This window comes from Oncorhynchus clarkii, chromosome 21, assembly GCF_045791955.1.
Source record: "Oncorhynchus clarkii lewisi isolate Uvic-CL-2024 chromosome 21, UVic_Ocla_1.0, whole genome shotgun sequence".
Taxonomy (NCBI): domain Eukaryota; kingdom Metazoa; phylum Chordata; class Actinopteri; order Salmoniformes; family Salmonidae; genus Oncorhynchus; species Oncorhynchus clarkii.
In genome coordinates, this window is record NC_092167.1 from 9,133,729 (window position 1) to 9,158,794 (window position 25,066).

General features: G+C 42.6%; 1 protein-coding gene across 2 annotated transcripts in view; it reads left to right on the forward strand.

The window, feature by feature from the left end:
• Positions 1-1,888: 1,888 nt before the first annotated feature.
• LOC139378480 (ras association domain-containing protein 8-like) overlaps positions 1,889-25,066 on the forward strand; it is a 34,883-nt gene continuing 11,705 nt past the window's right edge. The window contains exons 1-3 of one of the 2 annotated variants that reach the window (XM_071120681.1): positions 1,889-2,095; positions 22,015-22,188; positions 23,894-24,825. In XM_071120681.1, the coding sequence (XP_070976782.1) occupies positions 22,077-22,188; positions 23,894-24,825 (1,044 nt within the window). In that variant the 5' untranslated portion in view covers positions 1,889-2,095; positions 22,015-22,076. Of the gene's footprint in view, positions 2,096-22,009; positions 22,189-23,893; positions 24,826-25,066 lie in introns of those variants that run through there. The other variant, XM_071120682.1, reaches the window with a different exon arrangement.

Here is a 25,066-nt window from a genome sequence, read left to right on the forward strand (position 1 = left end):
TGTGGTTTAATGGACTTTATATATCAGTAGTGTTATCCTCTGCAACAAATTCAAAACCATTCAGCCACATTTACTTATACTGTATGTATGGTAGCATCTCCTATCAGTGCTCTCTTTATAATGCATTATAAGCCCATGCATATGCAAAATTTAATATAATGCACAATACAATACAAGCTATTAGCGCATCCATGCATTATAATTCTTCATGCATATGCACTTATAATGAAATATGTATTTTGTCTTTGTTTTGTTTGTCTTTAAATGTATCTCCATATTGCAGTGGTACTGGATGAAGCACAAGATGGGTTCTGGGTTTCTCTGCACACTGGGGGTAAGTAAAATGAACCAACTCACGCAACACACTGCAGAGAGAGACAGAGAGAGACAGAGAGAGACAGAGAGAGACAGAGAGAGAGAGAGAGAGAGAGAGAGAGAGAGAGTTAATGTTAAGGGAATCTCCTACAATGAGTTGTTGATTACTGGAGCAATTATAGTGCTTCCATCCTGAGCAGTGATGGTAGACTGGAGATTGGAGGCTGGTCTGTTTACAGAAAGAGAGAGACGAATGTTGTTCCTAAAAAGATGCATATATGGTTGTGCCTTCTAAGTACCTCCAAAGTGTCTTATGTACATCATTTGTATCATCTTAGGCTTTGAACAACCCCCCCCCCCCCCCCCCCCTACACACACACCTCCTGTTAGCTTTTTATTTAACAAAAATGGTTGCAGTGAATCACAAAGGCCTATTAGCTAAAGGCGGGTGTCCTCAAAAGCAGAACATTGGTAGGGTTGTAGATCATTTTACATCATCAACCAAAGTTCACCACACACGTTTTATTTTGTGTTAGATAACAATTTTAGGGTGATGCAGATGAGACAGTTAATGAGTTTACTGATAAACACAGCACATTTCTGCACATTGCTGACTGTTAAGTGCTCAAAACCTGAGGAAAAGTGGATCTGCGGATCCAATTGGTATGTGTGGCTTTAAACCTGTCCACAATGCCTTGCAGTTTCCCATCTACATTACAATGTTATTTACAAGCTTGTGCAATGAGAGATCTGTAATCCTGGCAGCAATAACCAACAACTGGCAATAATGTAACTTCTTATTCTGATAACTGCCATCAAAATAAAAGTCCCCAGTGAAACTGCTTAGTAAATTATAGGAAATCCATGTTTTTAATAAATGCTCACTTTGATACAGTCTGTGCACATCCCAAAGGAGTGGGGTAGTGTAACGATCCTAGCTTGCGCCCTGGACTCAAACTCAGGTCCCTCTAGTTCTAAGGGTAGGTTACCAGAGGAGGCTGATGAGGGGAGGACGGCTTATCATAATGAATGGAATGGAGTGAACGGACACATAGAACACAGAAACCAGGTGTGTTTGAGACCATTCCATTTATTCTGTTCCAGCCATTACAAAGAGCCATCCTCCCCATTTTAAATGCCACCAGCCACCACTGTAGGCTACCTACCCTTAGAACTAGACTGGGACCTGAGTTTGAGTCCAGGCCGCAGTTTAAGCTCAATTTAATTGCTACATTATCATATTAAAATGTCATTTGTATTTTGTTGTATTGCAATAACATATTGAACTGTGCAACAAATGAATTGTGCGTCCATGAAAGTAGGGATCAACCCAGAAGCCCTATCTAAAGCAGATAGCTGTATCAGCAAGTGTAGTCTACCTTTATTTCCTCCACTTAAGCTTAACTATGATGAGGTGACTGGTGAGAATATAGCGTTTTTTAAATATTATATGAGGGACCTTTATTGTGAAGGCTGAAGGAATTTACCCAGAAGTGATACTCTGCGGTCCCCTTACAGTTGCCAACATTACACAAAAATTAGCTGGAATCAGATGTCCTACAACAGATTGCACAGTAAACACGCGTGGATATGCAGAGTGCGAACTTTAATTAGGTAGCCTATTTGCACAATATATAAACATTTGGATTATGCGATAAAATATCCCGCAGAGAACAATTATCTATCACCCGATTGAATGCCTGAGCGAATTCAGAGTGGGACCAGAGAAAGAGGGGAGTTTCTCATACACTTTTAGCCGGAGGACTGCGGCTGGAAAGAGGTAAATGGATTTTTGCAATAGGCGCAGTCAATGCGAAGGCCACTTCGCAGTACAGCGTTAATTAAGAGCGAAAAAAGAGCCCACCATATCTCAAGTAGGATGGTGCCTATAGCTGCAAATGTAAAATTGCCTGTGGTATAGCCAATGCATTTTCATTCTCTCTAAGTTAATTCATCTATGTTATTTCTACCAAGAGAAATACACACCCACATACAGTTTGGGTGGCCTCAAATATTAAATTAGGGTTCTAAAAAAAAGTCTGATCACATGAAAAATGTTGCCAGATGGGATTAGGGGAATTTTCCCTAATTGAATAACCTGTGACTGGAACGAATTGCAAAAATCGCTGAAGTTGGAGACTTTTATCTCCCTCACCAACTTCAAACATCTGCTATCTGAGCAGCTAACCGATCGCTGTATATTGGTAAATAGCCCACCCATTTTTACCTACCTCATCCCCATACTGTTTTTATTTATTTTATTTTCTGCTCTTTTGCACACCAATATCTCTACCTGTACATGACCATCTGATCATTTATCACTCCAGTGTTAATCTGCAAAATTGTAATTATTCGCCTACCTCCTCATGCCTTTTGCACACAATGTATATAGACTCTCCTTTTTTCTACTGTATTATTGACTTGTTAATTGTTTACTCCATGTGTAACTCTGTGTTGTCTGTTCACACTGCTATGCCTTATCTTGGCCAGGTCGCAGTTGCAAATGAGAACTTGTTCTCAACTAGCCTACCTGGTTAAATAAAGGTGTTCTCAACTAGCCTACCTGGTTAAATAAAGGTGTTCTCAACTAGCCTACCTGGTTAAATAAAGGTGTTCTCAACTAGCCTACCTGGTTAAATAAAGGTGTTCTCAACTAGCCTACCTGGTTAAATAAAGGTGTTCTCAACTAGCCTACCTGGTTAAATAAAGGTGTTCTCAACTAGCCTACCTGGTTAAATAAAGGTGTTCTCAACTAGCCTACCTGGTTAAATAAAGGTGAAATAAATAAATAAAATAAAAGAGTAGGCGATGTGACCTAAACAAATCTCTGGACTATCTGGACTGGTTGCAGAATACCTTGCCCACTTTGAATGTCAATGGAATTTGTACGTGCGGTCACTACTGTAACTCGCTTCAACATGTCAACAGGACCTGAAAATGATTTCAAATATATATCTTAAACATTGGTGAGCAAATACATTTTTTATAAATGTATCCAGCAACTAGCAATCTTGTGTAATGCTCCAGCCCATGTGAAAGTTCTGTGTGACACAAGGGGTTGGATTCAATCAAACCTGTCATCATGTTCATGTACTAGGCTTTGTTTAAGATACAGTACTGTGCCATAGCATTCATGCTCTCTCCCAAGACTGGAACCATCTATGTTGGAAAGAATCTACAGAGCCTTCACAAAGTATTCACACCCCTTGACGTGTCCACATTTTGTTGTTACAGCCTGAATTTAAAATGGCTTAAATTGAGATAGGCCAGTGACACACTATGTGCACTACCCCATAATGTCAGGGGAATTATGTTTTTAGACATTTTTTACAAATGAATAAAAAATGAAAAGCTGAAATGTCAGCAGTAAAAATGTTCTTAACAAGTCACATAATAAGTTGCATGGACTCACTCTGTGTGCGATTTAATAGTGGTTGTCATGATTTTTGAATGACTACCTCACCTCTGTACCCCACACATACAATTATCTGTAAGGACCCTCAGTCGAGCAGTGAATTTCAAACACAGATTCAACCAAAGACCAGGGAGGTTTTCCCAATGCCTCACAAAGAGCACCTAATGGTAGAGGGGTAATAATTAAAAAGCAGACATTGAATATTCCTTTAATCATGGTGAAGTTATTCATTAAACTTTGGATGGTGTATCAATCACCCAGTCACTACAAAGATGCAGGGGTCCTTCCCAACTCAGTTTCTGGGGAGGAAGGAAACCATGAGGCCAAAAGTTACTTTAAAACAGTTACTGAGTTTAAGGGCTGTAATAGAAATCTTAGGATGTTTCAACAACATTGTAGTTACTCCACAATATTAACCTAAATGACAGAGTGGAAAAAAGGAAGCCTGTACAGTCGTGGCCAAATGTTTTGAAAATTACACAAATGTTATTTTTCACAAAGTCTGCTGCCTCAGTTTGTATGATGGCAATTTGCACATACTCCAGGATGTTATGAAGAGTGATCAGATGAAATTGCAATTAATTGCGAAGTCCCTCTTTGCCATGCAAATGAACTGAATCCCCCCCAAAAATTCCACTGCGTGTCAGCCCTGCCACAAAAGGACCAGCTAACATCATGTCAGTGATTCTCTCGTTAACACAGGTGTGAGTGTTGATGAGGACAAGGCTGGAGATCACTCTGTTATGCTGATTGAGTTTGAATAACATCCTGGAAGCTTCAAAAGGGGGGTGGTGCTTGGAATCATTGTTCTTCCTCTGTCAAACATGGTTACCTGCAAGGAAACACGTGCCGTCATCATTGCTTTGCACAAAAAGGGCTTCACAGGCAAGGATATTGCTGCCATTTATCGGATCATCAAGAACTTCAAGGAGAACAGTTCAATTGTTGTGAAGAAGACTTCAGGGCGCCCAAGAAAGTCCAGCAAGCGCCAGGACCGTCTCCTAAATTTGATTCAGCTGCGGGATCGGGGCACCACCAGTACAGAGCTTGCTCAGGAATGGCAGCAGGCAGGTGTGAGTGCATCTGCACGCACAGTGAGGCAAATACTTTTGGAGGATGGCCTGGTGTCAAGAAGGGCAGCAAATAAGCCACTTCTCTCCAGGAAAAACATCAGGGACAGACCTGATATTCTGCAAAAGGTACAGGGATTGGACTGCTGAGGTCTGGGGTAAAGTCATTTTCGCTGATGAATCCCCTTTCCGATTGTTTGGGGCATCCGGAAAAAAGCTTGTTCGGTGAAGACAGGACCATCAGTCCTGTGTCATGGCAACAGTAAAGCATCCTGAGACCATTCATGTGTGGGGTTGCTTCTCAGCCAAGGGTGTGGGCTCACTCACAATTTTGCCTAAGAACACAGCCATGAACAAAGAATGGTACCAACACATCCTCCGAGAGCAACTTCTCCCAACCATCCAGGAACAGTTTGGTGACGAACAATGCCTTTTCCAGCATGATGGAGCACCTTGCCATAAGGCAAAAGTGAAAATTAAGTGTCTCGGGGAACAAAACATTGATATTTTGGGTCCATGGCCAGGGAACTCCCCAGACCTTAATCCCATTGAGAACTTGTGGTCAATCCACAAGAGATCCCCCCCCCCCCCCCACACACAAATTCTGACAAACTCCAAGCATTGATTACGCAAGAATGGGCTGCCATCAGGCTGCCATGTGGCCCTGAAGTTAAACATGCCAGGGCGGATTGCAGAGGTCTTGAAAAAGAAGGGTCAACACTGCAAATATTGACTCTTTGCATCAACTTCAGTATTCCATAGTAACTAACATCTGACAAAAATATCTAAAGACACTGGCAGCAGACTTTGAAAATGAATATTTGTGTCATTCTCAAAACTTTTGTCCACGACTGTACAGAATACAAATATTCCAAAACATGCATACTGTTTGCAATAAGGCACTAAAGTAAAACTTCGAAAAATGTGGCAAAGAAATTAACTTTATGTCCTGAATAGAAAGTGTTATGTTTGGGGCAACACAACACATCAGGGAGTACCACTCTTCATATTGTCAAGCATGGTGTTGGCTGCATCATGTTATGGGTATGCTTGTCATCGGCAAGGAATAGGGAGTATTTTAGGATACAAAAATAAATAACGGAATATAGCTAAGCTCAGGCAAAATCCTAGAGGGAAAACCTGGTTCCATCTGCTTTCCAACAGACACTGGGAGACACATTCACCTAATCAGCAGGACAACAACCTAAAAAACAAGGCCAAATATACACTGGTTGTTTACTAAGATGACATTGAATGTTCCTGAGTGGCCTAGTTACAGATTTGACATAAATGCGCTTAAAAATCTATGGCAAGACTTGAAAATTGCTGTCTAGCAATGATCAACAACCAACTTGACAGAACTTGAAGAATATTGTACAATCGAGGTGTGCAGAGATCTTAGAGAAAGACTATGTAATCGCTGCCAAAGGTGATTTTAAAAAAAGTATTGCATCTGGTGTGAATACTTATGTAAATGTTCTGTATTTCATTTTCAACACATTTGCAAAAATGTCTAAAAACATGTTTTCACTTGTCCATTTTGAATTCAGGCTGTATCGCATAAAATTGTGGAATAGGTCAAGGGGTATGAATAATTCTGAATACCTGCAATATTTCACCATTTACCTATTTTATGTGACAGTGGTGATTTATTGTATTTTTTTTCAGGCCAAAGCATAAATTCTGCTTGTTTGAATCGAACCTTCTGTCTCATTTCTTTGTTTGATGTGGCAGTTCTGTTTTCTGCTGACTGTTTGTCTAACAAGTTGGAGTCTGAGTCCCTATTGAGCTTCTTGCCAAGGACATTTAGAGTAGCACTTTATTACATGGTACATAAGTTACCAGGTATTTACTGAAAAGTTACAGGGTACAATGGTAATCGCACAATGCAATAACCAATTCATTGTTTGTTTCTTTGGGATTCATTTGAATATACACACCGGTAATTTCCTATTAAAGCAGTGGAAATAATAGGCGTATCGTAAGGTAAAGAACCACTGAAAGTGGAACTACAAGTTGTAAAAGGGACAACAGTTTCAGAAAAAGCAAACTCTCACATATTTTCACATTGTGGCTGTGTGCTGCTATGATTTAAAACAGTCCAATATATTTTGGTTTGGTTATTTTGCCCTTCACGAGTGAACAACCAGCTACTGGATGATTTCCATGGTATGCCAATGTGCAATCAAACACAGACAACCCACTGAAGTCAAGCAGACTACTGTAAGTGCCAACACGTGTTTGTAGTGTCACTGACAAGCTTCCATGCACTTTTCTGCACCTATCTCCTCACATCAATACACGGTCCATGTATGGGGCTGTGTTAGACGGGAATTTACATTGTGTAACGGTTCAAAGCTCTTTCAGGATTGATACTAATCTGTGAGGTAAAGGACTGTGAGACTGTAGTCATGCTTGTAGCACAGCCGGCAAACAACATAAACACAGGTTTTATGGAATCCCTGTTAATGGTGACATACCTGATGAGTGGCATCACAGGAAATGAGGCATTGTTGGAGTTATACGGGTGGATTTGCTTGCCAATAAAATGCTGGATAAGAGGTGAACAGAGGCATACAGTACAACTGGAATTAAACAACACCAGAAAATGTCCTTTGCTAAACCTAAAAGAACAGACCAGTTTTGGGGATTAAGTACTTTTTATAGTGTGTGTTTTAAGTAAAAACAATTAAATAGTCAGAGGGTCCAACATCTTTGAGGGGTTACCAGGGTTGTACAGTGTGTGGGGCAGAAACAGTTGTTTTCAGGCAGCTTCAGACATCAAGAGAGACCCCCAGGATTCAACTATTACTCCCCCGCACTGTAGACCTCCTCTTCCCGATGTGGGGAGACTGAGCATGTTTCTCCAGAGTCGTGGATCTTATTTCATTGCTAGAGTATATACACTGGGCTGTAATTACAGGTGGCCTACCAGGACCCACATTTGGAATTAAAGTTCATCCTTGAAATAAACCAAAGAAATGAGGACTACTTTTTAACCACATACACGGAAAATGTGACAAAAACACATTTACTTGAAGTACAGTGCAGATGCAAAGTTTGGTAACAGAATGACTGTTTGTGCTGTCTGTCATTCTGTTACCAAACATTGCATCTGCACTGTTCTTCAAGTAAATGTGTTTTTGTAAAGTTTTCAGTGGGAATTGTTAAAAGTAGTCCTTGTGCATAGAAGTGTATGTTTTGTTTAACTTTGCAGTCATTTCTTTTTGTTTGGCATACATTTTAAAGTGAAAATTGCACATGGGCTAAAACTCCTATCTGTCGAGCATACCTGGGGGAGTGTTGGAAGGTTGCACATGTTTAGGGCTCATTGTTTTTGGATGAAACCATTTTTTTTAAAGGTAAAACAAAGGGTACACACTCCATATAGCAAGTAATTATTAGCTAAGCTAGTTATTATTTCAACTAGTGTGTCTTGAGGGTCTACACACCAGGTCTTAATTAGTCTGTGAAAGGCCAAGGTGGAAAACCCAGCATATACTGTGGTCCTCTAGCCGGACAGGAGTTGTGTACCCCTGCCTCTCACCCATGCATGGAATCTCTGATCTAGATGCTGTTATACAATAGTACAAATTGCTAGCCTACTTGAACTCCCTCATGAACTCCTCCTCATACATTAAGCTCACAATAGTGGCCTAGGATAGTGTTTCCCAAACTTGGTCCTGGAGCCCTCTGGGTGCACATTTTGTTTTTTGACCTAGCACTACATAGCTGATTCAAATTGTTAGCCTAGATTCACAAGTATCTGTAAGGTCCCCCAGTCATGCAGCGAATTTCAAACACAGATTCAACCACAAAGACCAGGGAGGTTTTCCGATGGCTCGCAAAAATGTTGAATGCGTGCCATAGGGATGGTGGCCTGTGTTGACTCCAATGCTTCCCACCGTTGTGTCAAGTTGGCTGGAAGTCCAATGGGTGGTGGACCATTCTTGATACACACAGGAAACTGTTGCGTGTGAAAATGAAAACCCCAGCTGCGTTGCAGTTCTTGACACACTCAAACCGGTGCGCCTTACCCATTCAGCCTCTGAATGGCACACATACACAATCCATGTCTCAATTGTCTCAAAGCTTAAAAATCCTTCTTTAACCTTTCTCCTCCTTCATCTACATGGATTGAAGTGGAAAATCTCACTGGTCATCCCCAAAGCCAACACCTCATTTGGCCGCCTTTCCTTCCAGTTCTCTGCTGCCAATGACTGGAATGAATTGCAAAAATTGCTGAAGCTGGAGACTTCTATTTCCCTCACTAACTTTAAACATCAGCTATCTGAGAAGCTAACTGATCCCTGTAGCTGTACACAGCCCAATTGTAAATAGTCCATCCAATCTACCTACCTCATCCCCATATTGTTTTATTTACTTTTCTGCTCTTTTGCACACCAGCATTTCTACTTGCACATCATCATCTGCACATCTATCAGTCCAGTGTTAATTTGCTCAATTGTAATTACTTCGCTACTATGGCCTTACCTCCTCACACTATTTGCACACACTGTATATAGACTTTCTTTTTTTATTTTGTGTTATTGACTGTACGTTTGTTCATGTGTAACTCTGTGTTGTTGTTTATGTCGCACTGCTTTGCTTTATCTTGGCCAGGTCGCAGATGTAAATGAGAACTTGTTCTCAACCAGCCTACCTGGTTAAATAAAGGTGAAATAAAATATAAATACATTTAACAAGTGACATCTATAAGGGATCATAGCTTTCACCTGGATTCACCTAGTCAGTCTATGTAATGGAAAGAGCAGATGTTCCTAATGTTTCGTACATTCCATTAACTATTGAGCGCCTTGTTACACCAGTTACTGAAAGGACAATTGAGAACCCAGATGAACTTGTGAAAACACATGACAGATTGCACACTGTGGCTTGTTTACTACTACTTGGCTTTCTCCATCCCCTGTTGTCAACATAAGCTCCTCTTCTTACAGGGTTAACAGCTTATTGCTCTCCCCAAGCTGCTTACGTTCAACCTTTTGAGGCTCCACATTTTCTCACTAGGAGCGATGCAGTGGAAGATGATTAGGTGCGCCATCCTGAGTGATGGGATTTTAAGCATGTGACCAACAGAGTGAGCTGATTTAGCCATGTGTCTTAGTTCACTATTCGTTAAGGTTGGCCTTAGAACTGGAAAAGGCGGCTGTGCATTTATAAAAAAAACAACGTTATGAACCAAGCATGTGGATTCAAAAATCTATTTTGTTTTTACGCTGGTTTTGCCATCAGTAGTGGAAGATATGGTTTTGATCATGTCTGCCGACTACAGTAGACCACCAGACTGTTGTAGAAGTAGCAGCATCAGTTGAAGGCACATTCTGTGTTTTAACTTGAAGATACTTCATATCCTGTTGAACTCCCCCTGGTCTGCTGAAATTGTGATTCAATAGAAGCTGCAGTCTTTCCCTTCAATTACTCCTGTACCCCCCCCCCCGATAGACCGCTGTCCCTGATTGAGAACCATACCCGGCCAAAACATACAAACAGAAAACAACATAGAAATAAAGAAACTAGAATGCCCACCCTAGTGTGACAGTCATGTGGAGCTCTACCATGTGTCTCTTCTTTGTACTCAACCCTTCCAAAGCACAATGTTCTAAGCATGTACTGAACCCTTTCAAAACAAAAGGCAAATCTTCCGATCTCAGGTAAAGTCATCTAGTTAATCTGGCCAAGCAAGACATAACAGTACCACCCTGTTAGTCCAACTACGCAACACTTGAGTGAGCTCATTCAAGCATCCCCTGGTCTTTCAAGAAAAGGCCTACTAGGGAAGGTCATTTTATTTTTGGAAACTCTTGAAGCCTATATAACAGAATTGATTTGAAAGTTAATATTTTCCAACTATAGATGAACAGCCAAGTGATAGAATTGTTCTTGGAGCAGCATTTGCTCAGTCATTTCCAGCTGAATGAGATCTGGAAATAGACTCTCGCTGTGCCCAGTGAGTCACCACAACGGCGCAGTACATTATTGCCTCATTAATCTCACTGGGTGACTTTAAATTAACTTCTCTTAACTGACTGTAAGGCTACCAATCTACTACTAATAATAACCTCCCCTGATTCTAACAAAACTGACAGCTCTCTGTGTGGCAAAGTGCATATTATTTCCTTTTTTTTCATATTGGCTGACTATGAATTTTAAAACTAAGCATCAGCTTTAACATTAGTTGGCCATATGTGAAGGCTCGCTTAACGTCCTTGCCTGCCTTCATTATAAACTGAACGTCTTTTAAACTCTGATGACAGTGAGGCATTTGGAACTACTGATCAGACTAGCTGATTCGGTCCAAAGGAGCTGAATTTCTTTCTCCCTTCCTCCATCGGTCTTAAAGGGCACCAGAGAGACCAAAACTGTCTGTTTGGTGACTGACTAAGATGAAGCTCCCTGTTGTTATATAAGTAAAAACAAAATTCGCTGAATATGCTGCTGGAAAGGTAAGTCTAGGCACAAGTTTCAGGTATTGTGAGTAAGAAATGTTAGTTACGTGGTTAACTGGTGTTGTAACGTGTTGTAAACACCCAGTTTTTTGGACATTTTGGGAAATCTCTGTGATATAATTCCAGGCGAGCCCATCCTAGGAACTCCTCTGCCAATGCCATGTTGTTTGCGATGCCATGTCTGCTATCTGCAGCTAGCCTCCCAGCCTCAGAACTGGATCAGTAGCAGTTCAGCTCTGCCTTGTTCATTACTCCAACCGACAGTATATCACCAGGAAATGAAGTGATTTTGGCTGCTCGGGGATCCGTCTGTACTCAGTAAAGCTGGCGTCAGATTAAGTGAAATGAAATGTAATTTTAGACAGGCAGAGAGTGGGACAAGTCTGTGGTCCTCCTGCTGAGGGGCTTACCTGGGAAAATCTCACCTGTTGAATATGGCATGTCTTGGGAAGAATGCAACGGTTGGGGATGGAGTTATTTGACAAATGACTGACAATGCCGACTGCCAATCAGCAATCAGCAATTTTATTTCTAGTACAGCACCCTAACATCAATCGTCTGTTTAGGCCTTCCTCTCGCTCTGGTGGAATGAGTCAGATATTTTTATTTTTATATTTTATTATTACATTTTACCCCCTTTTTCTCCCCAATTTTGTGGTAGTAATTACTATCTTGTCTCATCGCTACAACTCCCGTACGGGCTCGGGAGAGATGAAGGTCGAAAGCCATGCGTCCCGCCTCCCGGGTGGCGCAGTGGTTAAGGGCGCTGTACTGCAGCGCCAGCGGTGCCATCAGAGTCCCTGGGTTCGCGCTCAGGCTCTGTCGTAACCGGCCGCGACCGGGAGGTCCGTGGGGCGACGCACAATTGGCCTAGCGTCGTCCGGGTTAGGGAGGGATTGGTCGGTAGGGATCTCCTTGTCTCATCGCGCACCAGCGACTCCTGTGGCGGGCCGGGCGCAGTGCGCGCTAGCCTAGGTTGCCAGGTGCACGGTGTAGCCTCCGACACATTGGTGCGGCTGGCTTCCGGGTTGGATGCGCGCTGTGTTAAGAAGCAGTACGGCTGGTCGGGTTGTGTATCGGAGGATGCAGCCTTCGTCTCTCCCGAGCCCGTACGGGAGTTGTAGCAATGAGACAAGATAGTAGCTACTACAACAATTGGATACCACGAAATTGGGGAGAAAAAGGGGGGTAAAATTCAAAAAAAGAAAAAAAAAAAAGAAAGCCATGCGTCCTCCGATACACAACCCAACCAAGCCGCACTGCTTCTTAACACAGCGCGCATCCAATCCGGAAGCCAGCCGCACCAATGTGTCGGAAGAAAACACTGTGCACCTGGCGACCTTGGTTAGCGTGCACTGCCCGGCAAGCCACAGGAGTCGCTGATGCGCAATGAGACAAGGATATCCCTACCGGCCAAGCCCTCCCTAACCCGGACGACACTTGGCCAATTGTGCGTCGCCCCACGGACCTCCCGGTCGCGGCCGGCTGCGACAGAGCCTGGGCGCGAACTCAGAGTCTCTGGTGGCACAGCTAGCTCTGCGATGTAGTGCCCGGGAGGCCCCTGAGTCAGATATTTTACACGTTTTAATTCCAAACCATCTTTGCTTCAAAATGAAATGTCACTTTTTCCAAGGGTAAAATTGAGGTAAAATCTTGAAATTTCCAGTTTTTCACACTTGAAAGACTAGCCGCCCACTTTGACATTTCTATTAGCTGTTTCAAAGGACAGAGTTCCCTTGGCTTGGTTTCAGAAGCATGAAGGCATTGTCACCATACCAACAATTAGTATAAAATACAGGCAAAAAAATGTCAGCACAATTAGGCTGATAAACTGAATGGCTGAACAATCGGAAATCAGAATCTGTATTTTTGGGATGCCGAATTTGTATTTGTAATTTTTTTTATACCTTTATTTAACTAGGCAAGTCAGTTAAGAACACATTCTTATTTTCAATGAAGTCCTAGGAACGGTGGGTTAACTGCCTTGTTCAGGGGCAGAACGACAGATTTTTACCTTGTCAGCTCGGTGGATCCAATCTTGCAACCTTACAGTTAACGAGTCCAACGCTCTAACCACCTGCCTCTCATTGCACTCCACAAGGAGCCTGCCTGTTACGCGAATGCAGTAGAAGCCAAGGTAAGTTACAAGCCAGCATTAAACTTATCTTATAAAAAACAATCAATCTATCATAATCACTAGTTAACTACACATGGTTGATGATATTACTAGTTTATCTAGCGTGTCCTGCGTTGCATATAATCGATGCAACGCTGGGGGATGATTTAACAAAAGCACATTTGCGAAAAAAGCACAATCGTTGGACGACTGTACCTAACCATAAACACCAATGCCTTTCTTAAAATCAATACACAGAAGTATATATTTTTAAACCTGCATATTTAGCTAAAATAAATCCAGGTTAGCAGGCAATATTGATCAGATGAAATTGTGTCACTTCTCTTGCGTTCATTGCACGCAGAGTCAGGGTATATGCAACAGTTTGGGCAGCCTGGCTCATTGCGAACTAATTTGCCAGACTTTACGTAATTATGACATAACATTGAAGGTTGTGCAATGTTACAAGAATATTTAGACTTAGGGATGCCACCCGTTAGATAAAATACCGAATGGTTCCGTATTTCACTGAAATAATAAACGTTTTGTTTTTGAAATTATAGTTTCCGGATTCGACCATATTAATGACCAAAGGCTCGTATTTCTGTGTGTTATTATGTTATAATTAAGTCTATGATTTGATAGAGCAGTCTGACTGAGCGGTGGTAGACAGCAGCAGGCTCGTAAGCATTCATTCAAACAGCACTTTTGTGTGTTTTGCCAGCAGCTCTTCGCAAGCACAGCGCTGTTTATGAATTCAAGCCTATCAGCCTAATGGCTGGTGTAACCGATGTGAAATGCTAAGCTAGTTAGCGGGGTGCGCGCTAATAGCGTTTCAAACGTCACTCGCTCTGAGACTTGGAGTAGTTATTCCCCTTGCTCTGCAAGGGCCGCAGCTTTTGTGGAGCGATGGGTACGCTGCTTCGAGTGTGGCTGTTATCGATGTGTTCCTGGTTCGAGCCCAGGTAGGGGCAAGGAGAGGGACGGAAGCTATACTGCTACATTGGCAACACTATAGTGCCTATAAGAACATCCAATAGTCAAAGGTATATGAAATACAAATCGTATAGAGAGAAATATACTTTGGAAGGTGTATCAATACACCCAGTCACTACAAAGATACAGGCGTCCTTCCTAACTCAGTTGCTGGAGAGGAAGGAAACTGCTCAGAGATTTCACCATGAGGCCAATGGTTACTTTAAAACAGCTACAGAGTTTAATGAGTGTGATCAGAGAAAACGGAGGATGGATCAACAACATTGTAGTTACTCCACAGTCCGTAGCGGTGTGTGGGGAAAATCACTGGGGAAGCCAAGCCAGAAAAAAATGCCATATTGCGACCTATGTGTTGTGATAATTGCTTTGTTTGCTTTATGACCTGTTAGTTCATATGCATTGTGACCGTGATATATTGATATATAGGCCTAAGGTCCAGACAACAAGAAGACACAGTGGTAGAATAAATTCAACCACACCTTTGTTTCATCACAAAACCGGGGAGCAACCTCTGTCTGGTGAAGTCCACAAAGCATATTGAATGTAACCAACAGTTACATGAACTACAGCATCGTCAAGCAAGTTGTTTCCGAAATTTTCAGACTACTTAACAACTATTGATTTGGGAACCACGGAGAGTTACTGCAAGTCACAAAGAAAACAGGAGCTGCCTCCACTATTCCAGAACCATCAACTTCAACATTTCAACATCATCAAATCACCTACTGTATGCTTAGTCTAATACAGTGACAACTCAAAGATACTCAAAACTATTTAGTCCAATCAACATAAGATAAATCTGATGTGGTTGTCCATGGTTCAGATTTTTGTGGTGTGTGTGCGATCGTGCAAGTAGAAAAAACATGCTGACTCACCCCACTTGTAGAGAAACACTAATGTCATCCTGTCTATGGCTCTGTCATACAGTACATGCTTTTATTTTTTGTTGTCCTAGGTTACCTTGCTAAAATGATTGCTCGCCAGCCTAACTTCCTTTCATGGGCAACGTTAGCTAGTTAACATTAGCCTTCTTCATCTAGCTACATATTGAACTTCCATCCTCTCAGTCCAGGGGCACAATGTATACATTTATGGTTGAATCAGAATCGGCATTATAATCATTGGCCATTAGGGAGAATTAAGTAAAACCACAAGTCCAAATTCCTCCCTCCATCCATGGCTAATTTAGGAAAATAACGCAAGATGCAACAATTAAAGTTGTTTCTGTCAATGACGAATTTCTCTCGATGCGATGTGATACACTCCTCCACATTGACCCCTTTTCCACCCTCTGTGGAAAAGGTTCTATGTGGAACCCAAAAAGGTTCTACCTGGAACAAAAATGGTTATACCTGGACCCAAAACCCAAACCTTTAGCACGTGCTCCAGCAGGTATATCTCTCTGGTCACCCCCAAAACCAATTATTCCTTTGGCCGCCTCTCTTTCCAGTTCTCTGCTGCCAGTGACTGGAATGAACTACAAAAATCTCTGAAACTGGAAACACTCATCTCCCTCACTAGCTATATGTACCAGCTGTCAGAGCAGCTCACAGATTACTGCACCTGAACATAGCCCATCTATAATTTAGCCCAAACAACTACCTCTCCCCCTACTGTATTTATTTATTTATTTTGCTCCTTTGCACCCAATTATTTCTATCTCTACTTTGCACATTCTTCCACTGCAAATCTACCATTCCAGTGTTTTACTTGCTATATTGTATTTACTTTGCCACCATGGCCTTTAAAAAATATATATATTTTGCCTTTACCTCCCTTATCTCACCTCATTTGCTTACATTGTATGCAGACTTATTTTTCTACTGTATTATTGACTGTATGTTTTTACTCCATGTGTAACTCTGTGTTGTTGTATGTGTCAAACTGCTTTGCTTTATCTTGGCCAGGTGGCAGTTGTAAATGAGAACTTGTTCTCAACTTGCCTACCTGGTTAAATGAAGGTGAAATAAAAAATAAATGTAAATAAATATAAAAAAGGGGCTCTTCAAACGGTTCTCCTATGGGGACAGCCGAAGAATGCTTTTTGGTTCTAGATAGCACCTTTTTTTTCTAAGAGTGTAGGAGTGAAGTCAAATCCAAACTGGCTTCCCTTCACACTTTTTTTTTTGGTGCACCAGGACCATTCATATTTGAGCTCACTCAGTTTAGTTCAACGCTGATTGACTATTATTTTATACTTTTTTTGATATCAAGGGAGGCTTGCATTCAATGCTATGGGCGGCAACAATGTCATACTATTTTTGACCAGACCGCATCAGACAGATGGCCTACACATACACAGGCAGAGGGGTGCTGTTTCACTCGCTCGGATCCTTTCTCCGGTGAGATACATTCAGCCTCTTGTGAATTATAGAAAAAGTATGAAACACAGAGAGAGAAAATCTATATTATTTTATGTTTTTTTAATAGGTTCATTTTTGGGGGGAATCCTGGCTTCTCTTAGCATCCATGAATACATGCCACTGTCCACAATACTAACTTAATTGACATTGAAAAGAAGGAAATATTCCAAAACATGCATCCTGTTTGGAAAAAAGGCAGTAAATTAACACTGCAATTAACTTTATGTTCTGAATACAAAGTGTTATGTTTGGGGTAAATCCAATACAACACATTACTGAGTACCACTCTCCATATTTTCAAGCATAGTGGTGGCTGTATCATGTTATGGGTTGCTTGTAATCGTTAAGGACAAGGGAGTTTTTCAGGATGAAAAAATTGCAAATGTTGTACAATCCAGGTGTGCAATGCTCTTATAGACTTACTCAGAAAGATTCACTGCTGTAATCACTTCTAACGGCGATTCTAACACGTATTGATACTTGTGTAAATTTTATATTTCTTTATTTCATATTCGATACATTTGCAAACATTTCTGAAAACACGTTTTTACTTTGTCATTATAGGATACTGTGTTTAGATGGGTGAGAGAAAAAATCTATTTAAACCATTTTCAATTCAGGCTGTAAGAACAAAATGTGGAATAAGTCAAGGGGAATGAATACTTTCTGAAGGCACCCATTGATCCCTGAAGAATCTAACTTAGAAGTGCCTCATGAGCTTAGTTCAATTGTCCTACCCCATCATAACCAAAGATATACACTTTTTTGCTCCAATGTAAATGTAAACAAACACTGTATAGCCTCAACACGGTTAAAACTATAATGTTTATATCATGGGTGGTCAGTCCTTGCATCCATAACCCTATGAATTTGAGAGTGGTTACATTTGTCCAGGCCCATCCCTCAGCTTTTTACCAAAACCGAGGCGGTGTGACACTTAAATTGTTTCAACTGCGGATTCTAGCTTTAAGAGGGCTCTGTTCGGCCCCTTACAAAAAATATCCACTGGGTGAGAAGACTCACACCAAGACCCCACCAAGCCAGCCCAGAAAATGTGGCTTCTGTTTTTATTGTCCGTTGCTGGGGCTGTGTTTTTGTCTATTATTCTTCAAGTGTGTGTGTGTGTGTGTAACTGTGACGGTCATCAATTGCTGACATGGAGTAAAAATGCTGAATGATGTCATTATGTTCAATGTCATCCGCTGTACCACTTTTCCTCTCCTTGTATTTAAATTGTATTTTTATTTTACCCAGACAAAACCTGCACAGAGGAACACTCTTACCTCGAGCTTTGATAAGAAGAGTTTATGCTTATCCACAGTCTAGTCTACTCCACTCTGACCATATTGTAGAAAAAATGTGAAGTGGCAGAAAAACATGGATTATTTCCGAATTGCCAGTGAATGTTTGTTCTTTCCCAGGGCTGAGCCAACCAATCCGGTCAGCGTGGTTGGGGCCTTACAAATCCAGGGGCTAGTTGCCATGGCAAGATATTGTTTGCATCCAGTCATGCCAGCGCTGCCAATGTGGGCGGTCCCCTAGTCAGCATGCTTCTTTGTTTGTGTACCACTTGTTAGAACAACCCCCCTCGTCTGTGAACACATCCTTGGACCCTTTAAAGTTCTCCCCGTAGTGCATTGGTCTATCACTCAGGTTCGCCTTTGGTTTTACCAGTGGAAAATCTGGAATAATATCTGTTTATCAACTGTACTTTTAATGGATTAGTATAGTATTTGGATATCCTATTTACTAAAGAAATAACTCAACTTAATAACAGGCAACATCATGATATCAAAGAACAATGTATTGTGGCTCAACCACAGCCACTTCTATTCTCACATTTTCTCTCCTGCGAAGCTGTTCAAAACTGCCGACCTTTCACTCTTCTGTGATCTTACTGTGCAGTAGAGTCCTTCTCCTCCCCCCATCTTCAAGGCATGGAGAGAATGTAGGTTGAATGGAGGGCCAGGCTAAAGGGAACCCTAAGTTTAGCTCCAGGTTTTCAGTGGAGGCCAGGCCAGACGGCCACCCTTCCTGGGTAAACTGTAGATACCGTAGTCCCTCAGCTGTCAGGGAAAGCAGGCTTCAGCCATGTGCTCTGACCCTGAGCAGGGAACCACAAAAGACCAAGGAGACCTGCCATATTTAGGTCATCGTGCTTCACAATCTCTTGCCCTTTAGACTGGCACCATGATTTAGTTATAGTCAAGGTAGGTCTGTAATGTAGAAAGGTCCAGATTTCCCACTCCTGACAAAGTGAATTTGGTACCACCAGAATTGAGGTATTAAGGTAAACACACTATCAAATGTTTTATGCATGTACGTATACTAATTTGTCTGTGTAGCATTCAAACACTGCAAGTAGGCTAAATGACGCTCAAGGGCTTAAGTTTCTCCACTGCCAATTCTGAGGCTGTGCTTGCATCTGGTTGCCTAATACCCAGTACTAAGTGAAAGTCTTACGATGGAGGTGCAGCACTTCAGCACAAATATTCTCATAGATGTGTCCATACCATGTCCTCTTGGTAATTAGGAACACACAATATTGTGTGTATGTGGTCTTTGTTAGTTCAACTCGGGTCAGAACTATGATTGAGTGTCAGTTGGCATTAAGACAGTAACAGTAGTACTGTGTTTGATTAGCGATGTTGTGTCATCGTTACAGCATATTTTCCACATTGATGATAATTGATTATGTATTTCACATTGTTCAATAACATCTATTAAGGCATTAGGCATCCAAAGTTACATCAATATTCTGATGAAAGACAGATGTTTTCTACAAAGCCAATTTGAAGAGAGTTTTCTGAGTCGGATGACATTTGAACATGATCCACCAAAGAACCATGACTGTTGATATTCACCCCAAACAAATACTTTGACATTGAAGAAATAACTTTGATCTAAGTGCTAATTCATACATTTTGTAGTGCCTGTGTACGGGTGCTGATCATGTCAGATGTGAGTTTGAGCCTTACAGGATGAGGTAACATAGGCAAAATTGCCAAAGGAGAGAAACATTTGCACCCAGAGGGGGCCAAAGGACCGAGTTTGAGAAACTCTGTATCTAATTTCTTTGTCATATTCCTCTCCCATTACTGCTACAGTCAATATTGGCAGCCAGCCAATCCCATAGAATCAGAGCATTAAAAAAAAGCTATATATATATACAGCATCAGTCAAAAGTTTGGACACATACTCATTCAAGGGTTTATTTGTACTATTTTCTACATTGTAGAATAATAGTGAAGACATCAAAACTATGAAATAACACTTATGGAATTCCATATGTGCAGACTGTCAGCTTTCATTTGAGAGTATTTTAATCCATATCGGGTGAACCGTTTAGAAATTACAGCACTTTTTGTACATTATCCCATTTTAGGGGAGCAAAACTATTGGGACATATTCACTTATGTGTATTAAAGTCGTAGCATGTTAAGTATTTGTTCCCATATTCATAGCACACAATGACTACATCAAGCTTGTGACTGTACACATTTGTTGGATACATTTGCTCTTTGTTTTGCGTTTTTGGGAGGATGCCCCGGACCCCCCGTCTACTTCCCCTGCCCAATATGTACACCACAATTTCGCCCTTGTGAAGTAATGACATCCTTCATCCTTTGTAGTCATGCTTCTTTTTCCCTCGAGGCTCTCAGTCGAAGAAGGGTGGTTTCAGTTATACTTAACATGTGACAGATGTTGAGAATAGAGGATGGAGAGAGAATCTCACAGGGAGCTTCTCAGTCTGACACCCAGCCCCCGCCTTCAGAGGTCCTGTGATCAAGATTCTATACCCCAATCCATATTTCTCAGTATTCCACAAAGGGTATTTTTATGATCTTATCAAATGCTTGAGGAATGGAATTTATTAGATTGGAAAAACACCATACTTCTACATTGTATCATATAATCCCATATCCTTGCCTCCTCCTCTGCCACCCAAAATACAATTTCCATGTGAACACTTAACACCTGGCAGCCTGCACCTCTCTCTCCTACCCCTGAGCTGTGTGCAGCATGGGAATGGCCCTATTTACAGCCAGTTAACAGGCGGCTCTGGCCTGGAGATTCTGCAGTAACTGTCTACAGTTACAAATCACTCTGCCAGTTCCCAGTGCAACACAACACTGCCTTCGGGAGTCCAAAGGCCTGTATACGTAGCGTGGTGCCCCTGAACAGCTCAGGCCTCAGTAACCAGAGGCGTCTCGGAGGGATACCCGCGGCAGGATGGTGTCGAACCAGAGGGAACGTGACAGGGAATTGTTGTGAAGCTGGCAGCAGGTGTGATGAAGATGCTTAAAGAGGCAAGGGAGCTGTTCCCACCTCACGTGTCATTAGGGAGTTAAGGATCAGAAAGTGGATAATGGGACGAAACGGGAAAATGGATGGCCGTTCCGAGAGAGGGATAAAAAATGATGCTTAAACTACGGGCATCTGTGTTTTCCCAGGCCCGGGAGGCTGGTGGTTCAGAGCTGCACTGTTGCATCTGCCTGATGCCTTGCCAGGTCTGTAATGATTGCCTTTCAGCTAAGGTGCTTGTGTCGGCAGTTTAAAGGGTTCCTCATGCAAGCGACCAGAGAAAGCTTTCCCGTAGGCATTACCAAATAGAACCACCATCGTCAGATAGGGCCTTCGAGGCAGACTGTCAGACACTGCATTAAACCCATTATTCCAATGATTAAATGTGTACCTCGAAACCAGAAACAGTAACTGAACTTCTGCTGAAGTTTCTCCTTCGTCCTTGGTAGTAGCTACAGAGGGACTCCTAAAGTAGCTTTAAAGTGCATGTAGTGCAGCAACAGATTCCTAATTTTTGATTTATAAGTATTTTTCTATCCATGTAACCCGCATCAGTTTGGAAATGCAATGCTCTGATTCTACGGGACTCCACGGCTGCCAATATTGACTGTAGCAGTAATGGGAGAGGAATATGACAAAGCAGTAAGACACGAGAGCAAGGTTTCTCAAACTTAGTCCTGCCCCCCTTTTTGATAGAGATACGGGGAGATATTGAGTGGTTTAATTCACATCAATGAACTGGCATCTTCTTTGCTGTCTCATCTCACTTGTAGTCACCAAGAAAGTTGCAATTTCCCAGAACCTCTGATGTGTACATTTTTAAGCTAGGCCTACTGAGCAAGATGGATAATTTAGCATTGTTTGTGAGTCTCTGTATTTCAGTGTTTGTGTGTGTGCATTTTGGAAGACAGTAAACTCACAGAGCTATATAGTAAACCCAGCATTTGACAGTCTCTCTGTTCTATAGAATGCTGGAGAGATTCTGTGTAGCGCCCCCTTGTGTGGAGGAGGAATGACGACGCCCCTTCGATGAGAGCCATGGAGCTGAAAGTGTGGGTGGATGGAGTGCAGCGGATCGTATGTGGCGTCACAGAGCACACCACATGCCAGGAGGTGGTCATTGCCCTGGCCCAGGCCATTGGTGAGTCAATCCATCCTGCAATATTGTCCAACCCCCCCCCCCCCCCCCCCCCAAATTTTTTTTATTAAAGTGATAGTTCAAGGGATAAATTGAAAATAAGATTAAACTAAAGAGAACTACTGTACACCTTTAAGCCTTACCATGTGTGAGAATGGATCCTTTTGCAGGACACGCATCCACAGTGCATGCAGCATATTTGACAGTCCGTTTCTGAGAGATACTAAAGACGATGGAGTGCACCAAGATTAGAGTTGACTGGGAGTGAACAGAGAATCAAGATGAGCGTTAACCTGGGAGTAAACAGAGATTGTGAGAATCAAAATGAGTGTTGACTGGGAGTGAACAGAGATTGTGAGAATCAAGATGAGCGTTGACTGGGAGTGAACAGAGATTGTGAGAATCAAGATGAGCGTTGACTGGGAGTGAACAGAGATTGTGAGAATCAAGATGAGCTGTGTTGGGAGGATTCATAGATGTCATTGAGATGCTCGCAGAGGAGAAGAGAGAACTTCATGATGACTGGATTGTATTCCCATAATGAAACCGCATTTATGTATATGAAGCTATTACCCCAAATAGCTGTAGAACCAGCGGGGAGCCACTTTTATGGCATGGAGCATGGAGCCACTTTTAATTTTTTTGCATTATGGAGATACAGAGTACTGTACAGACCTGTACTGAACTGTGTGAGTATGGCTCAGCCCGACAATACCCTGCTCATACTGTTTTGATTTCATACTGCTGTAATTTCATACTGCTATCATTTCATACTGTTTTCAGTTCATACTGGCACAGTTTTGCACTTGCACTTTGCACTGCTTAGAACCAAAATTCTGTGGAGATGTCATGGTTTACATAGGTCATTTTTATTATAGAGAGAATACTTGGAGGTCCTAGAGGTAGCATGTAAGGGTTAAATGAATCCATTGGATTTGTACATGCTATTCCATTGTGATCCATGCACAGATACATGATTGTAGGACTAACAGCTAAATGCTGTGTCTTTTCATCAACAGTACAGGAGTTATGGTCCAGGGCCTCTTTTGTATGTGTTCAGTCTTTTGTCTGGCCCAGGGTACTTTGATGTGAAAGGCCTTCAGCCAGATTCAGCTGTAGTGACAACTGTGTTCCTTTCATAGGGGTTCTGCTGTTGAGAGGGGGAAGACTGTGGCTTGTGCTCTTAACTGCAGCAGAACACACACACACACACACACACACAATTTTATTGAACCTTACTCCAACCCTAGCATGAATGGGAACTGAACAACTGCTCCTATATTTGAATAGAGAAATCCCTGTTGGGTTCTTCCTAGAAAAAACAACCCATTACTCTGAAAACTCTGCACAGTGCCCACCCAATAAACTGTGTCTGAAAGCAAGTGGGGTAATTGTGAATGGTTCTTCCATAGAGTTTCCCTGTTCTTAGCAGAGGTAAAGAGTTCAGATTAGGGTTGTGGCTGTGTTTCTGAATGCAGGAGGGGATAACATTGACAAAGTCAATGGTAGATGATCTCTGTAATCTGCTGCTACTGCAGAGTGTAGTCTAGCTACTGGTCTGTATGTAACTGGTCACCGGCTGGTATGTGGCAAGAAATAGCAAATAAAGTTGCCGTGTGACTACTGTACATTGGTCAGCTAAGCCCAATTACTTAGTAAAGCTCCAATTAATTAATCTGATCAAATCATTATCTCACTCTTTTTGCAGGGCGTACTGGCAGGTACACGTTGATCGAGAGATGGCGGGAGACGGAACGTCACTTGGCCCCGCATGAAAACCCTGTGGTGTCCCTCAACATGTGGGGCCAGTATGCCAGCGACGTGCAGCTGGTTCTCCAGCGCACCGGCCCCTCCCTCAGCGAATGTCCCAACTCCGACGGTGCATCCCGTGTGCCCGAGCGCGGCCTCTACCGCCAGAGCCTGCCTCCTCTGGCCAAGCTGCGCCCATCGGCCAATGACCGCTCGCTCAAGCGTCGGGAGCCCAAGCGTAAGTCCCTCACCTTCACGGCCAAGGGCTTGAGGGATATTTTTGGGAAGGGCAGAGATGCCGAGGCCAAGCAGCAGCAGAGAGCACTGAACCAGGGCAGGGGGGTGGTGTCTGTGCCCCTCAGTCCAGCCCGGGAGCTGGTGCGCCTGGTCCAGCTGCAGAAGGACAAGCTCCAGCTACTGGAGAGCCGGCTGCAGGGCTCCGAGGCAAAGCTACACGGCTGTGAGAGCGGTGATGTTGGCATGTGCATCGAGGGTCAGGAGGGCATTGGCGTGCTGGAGGAGGAGCTGGTGCGTCTGGAGCAGCAGCTGCGGAGGAATGAGGTGGAGATGTCCGAGGAGGAGTTCTGGCAGAACGAGCTGCAGATCGAGCAGGAGAGCGAGCGGCAGCTGAGGGAGCAGCTCCAGGAGCTGATTGGACGGGTGCGGGAGTGTGAAGCCCGACTGGGGGAGTACCTGACCCGTATCCAGGGCATGGAGGCTGGCCTGGAGCAGGAGACTGAGCAGAGCAGGCAGGTGGACGAGGAGGAGGCCTGGGCCCAGCTGGGGAAGGTCAGGGCGGAGCTGGAGCAGCAGGTTCAACACAGAGTGCAGCTGGAGAGCAGCAGCAGGGCTGTGGACCGCTCACTGGGACAGTCCAGCAAGAAACTACAGGTCAGCTTTGGTAGAAGGAAAAATGTATAGGAAAACAGTGATTGTACATACACAAATTCAGCATTTTAGGGAGGTGCTGGAGACTCTGAACACTGCAATCTATGCTCCTATGTGCTTTGACTGATGAAGACCTAAGGGATGAAACATGTTCAGAAGCAGTAGAGAGAGAAGTGCCACACTAACATTTTCCATAGATTTCTAATGGTTTTGAAAACAACACATGATGTACATAAACAAACAC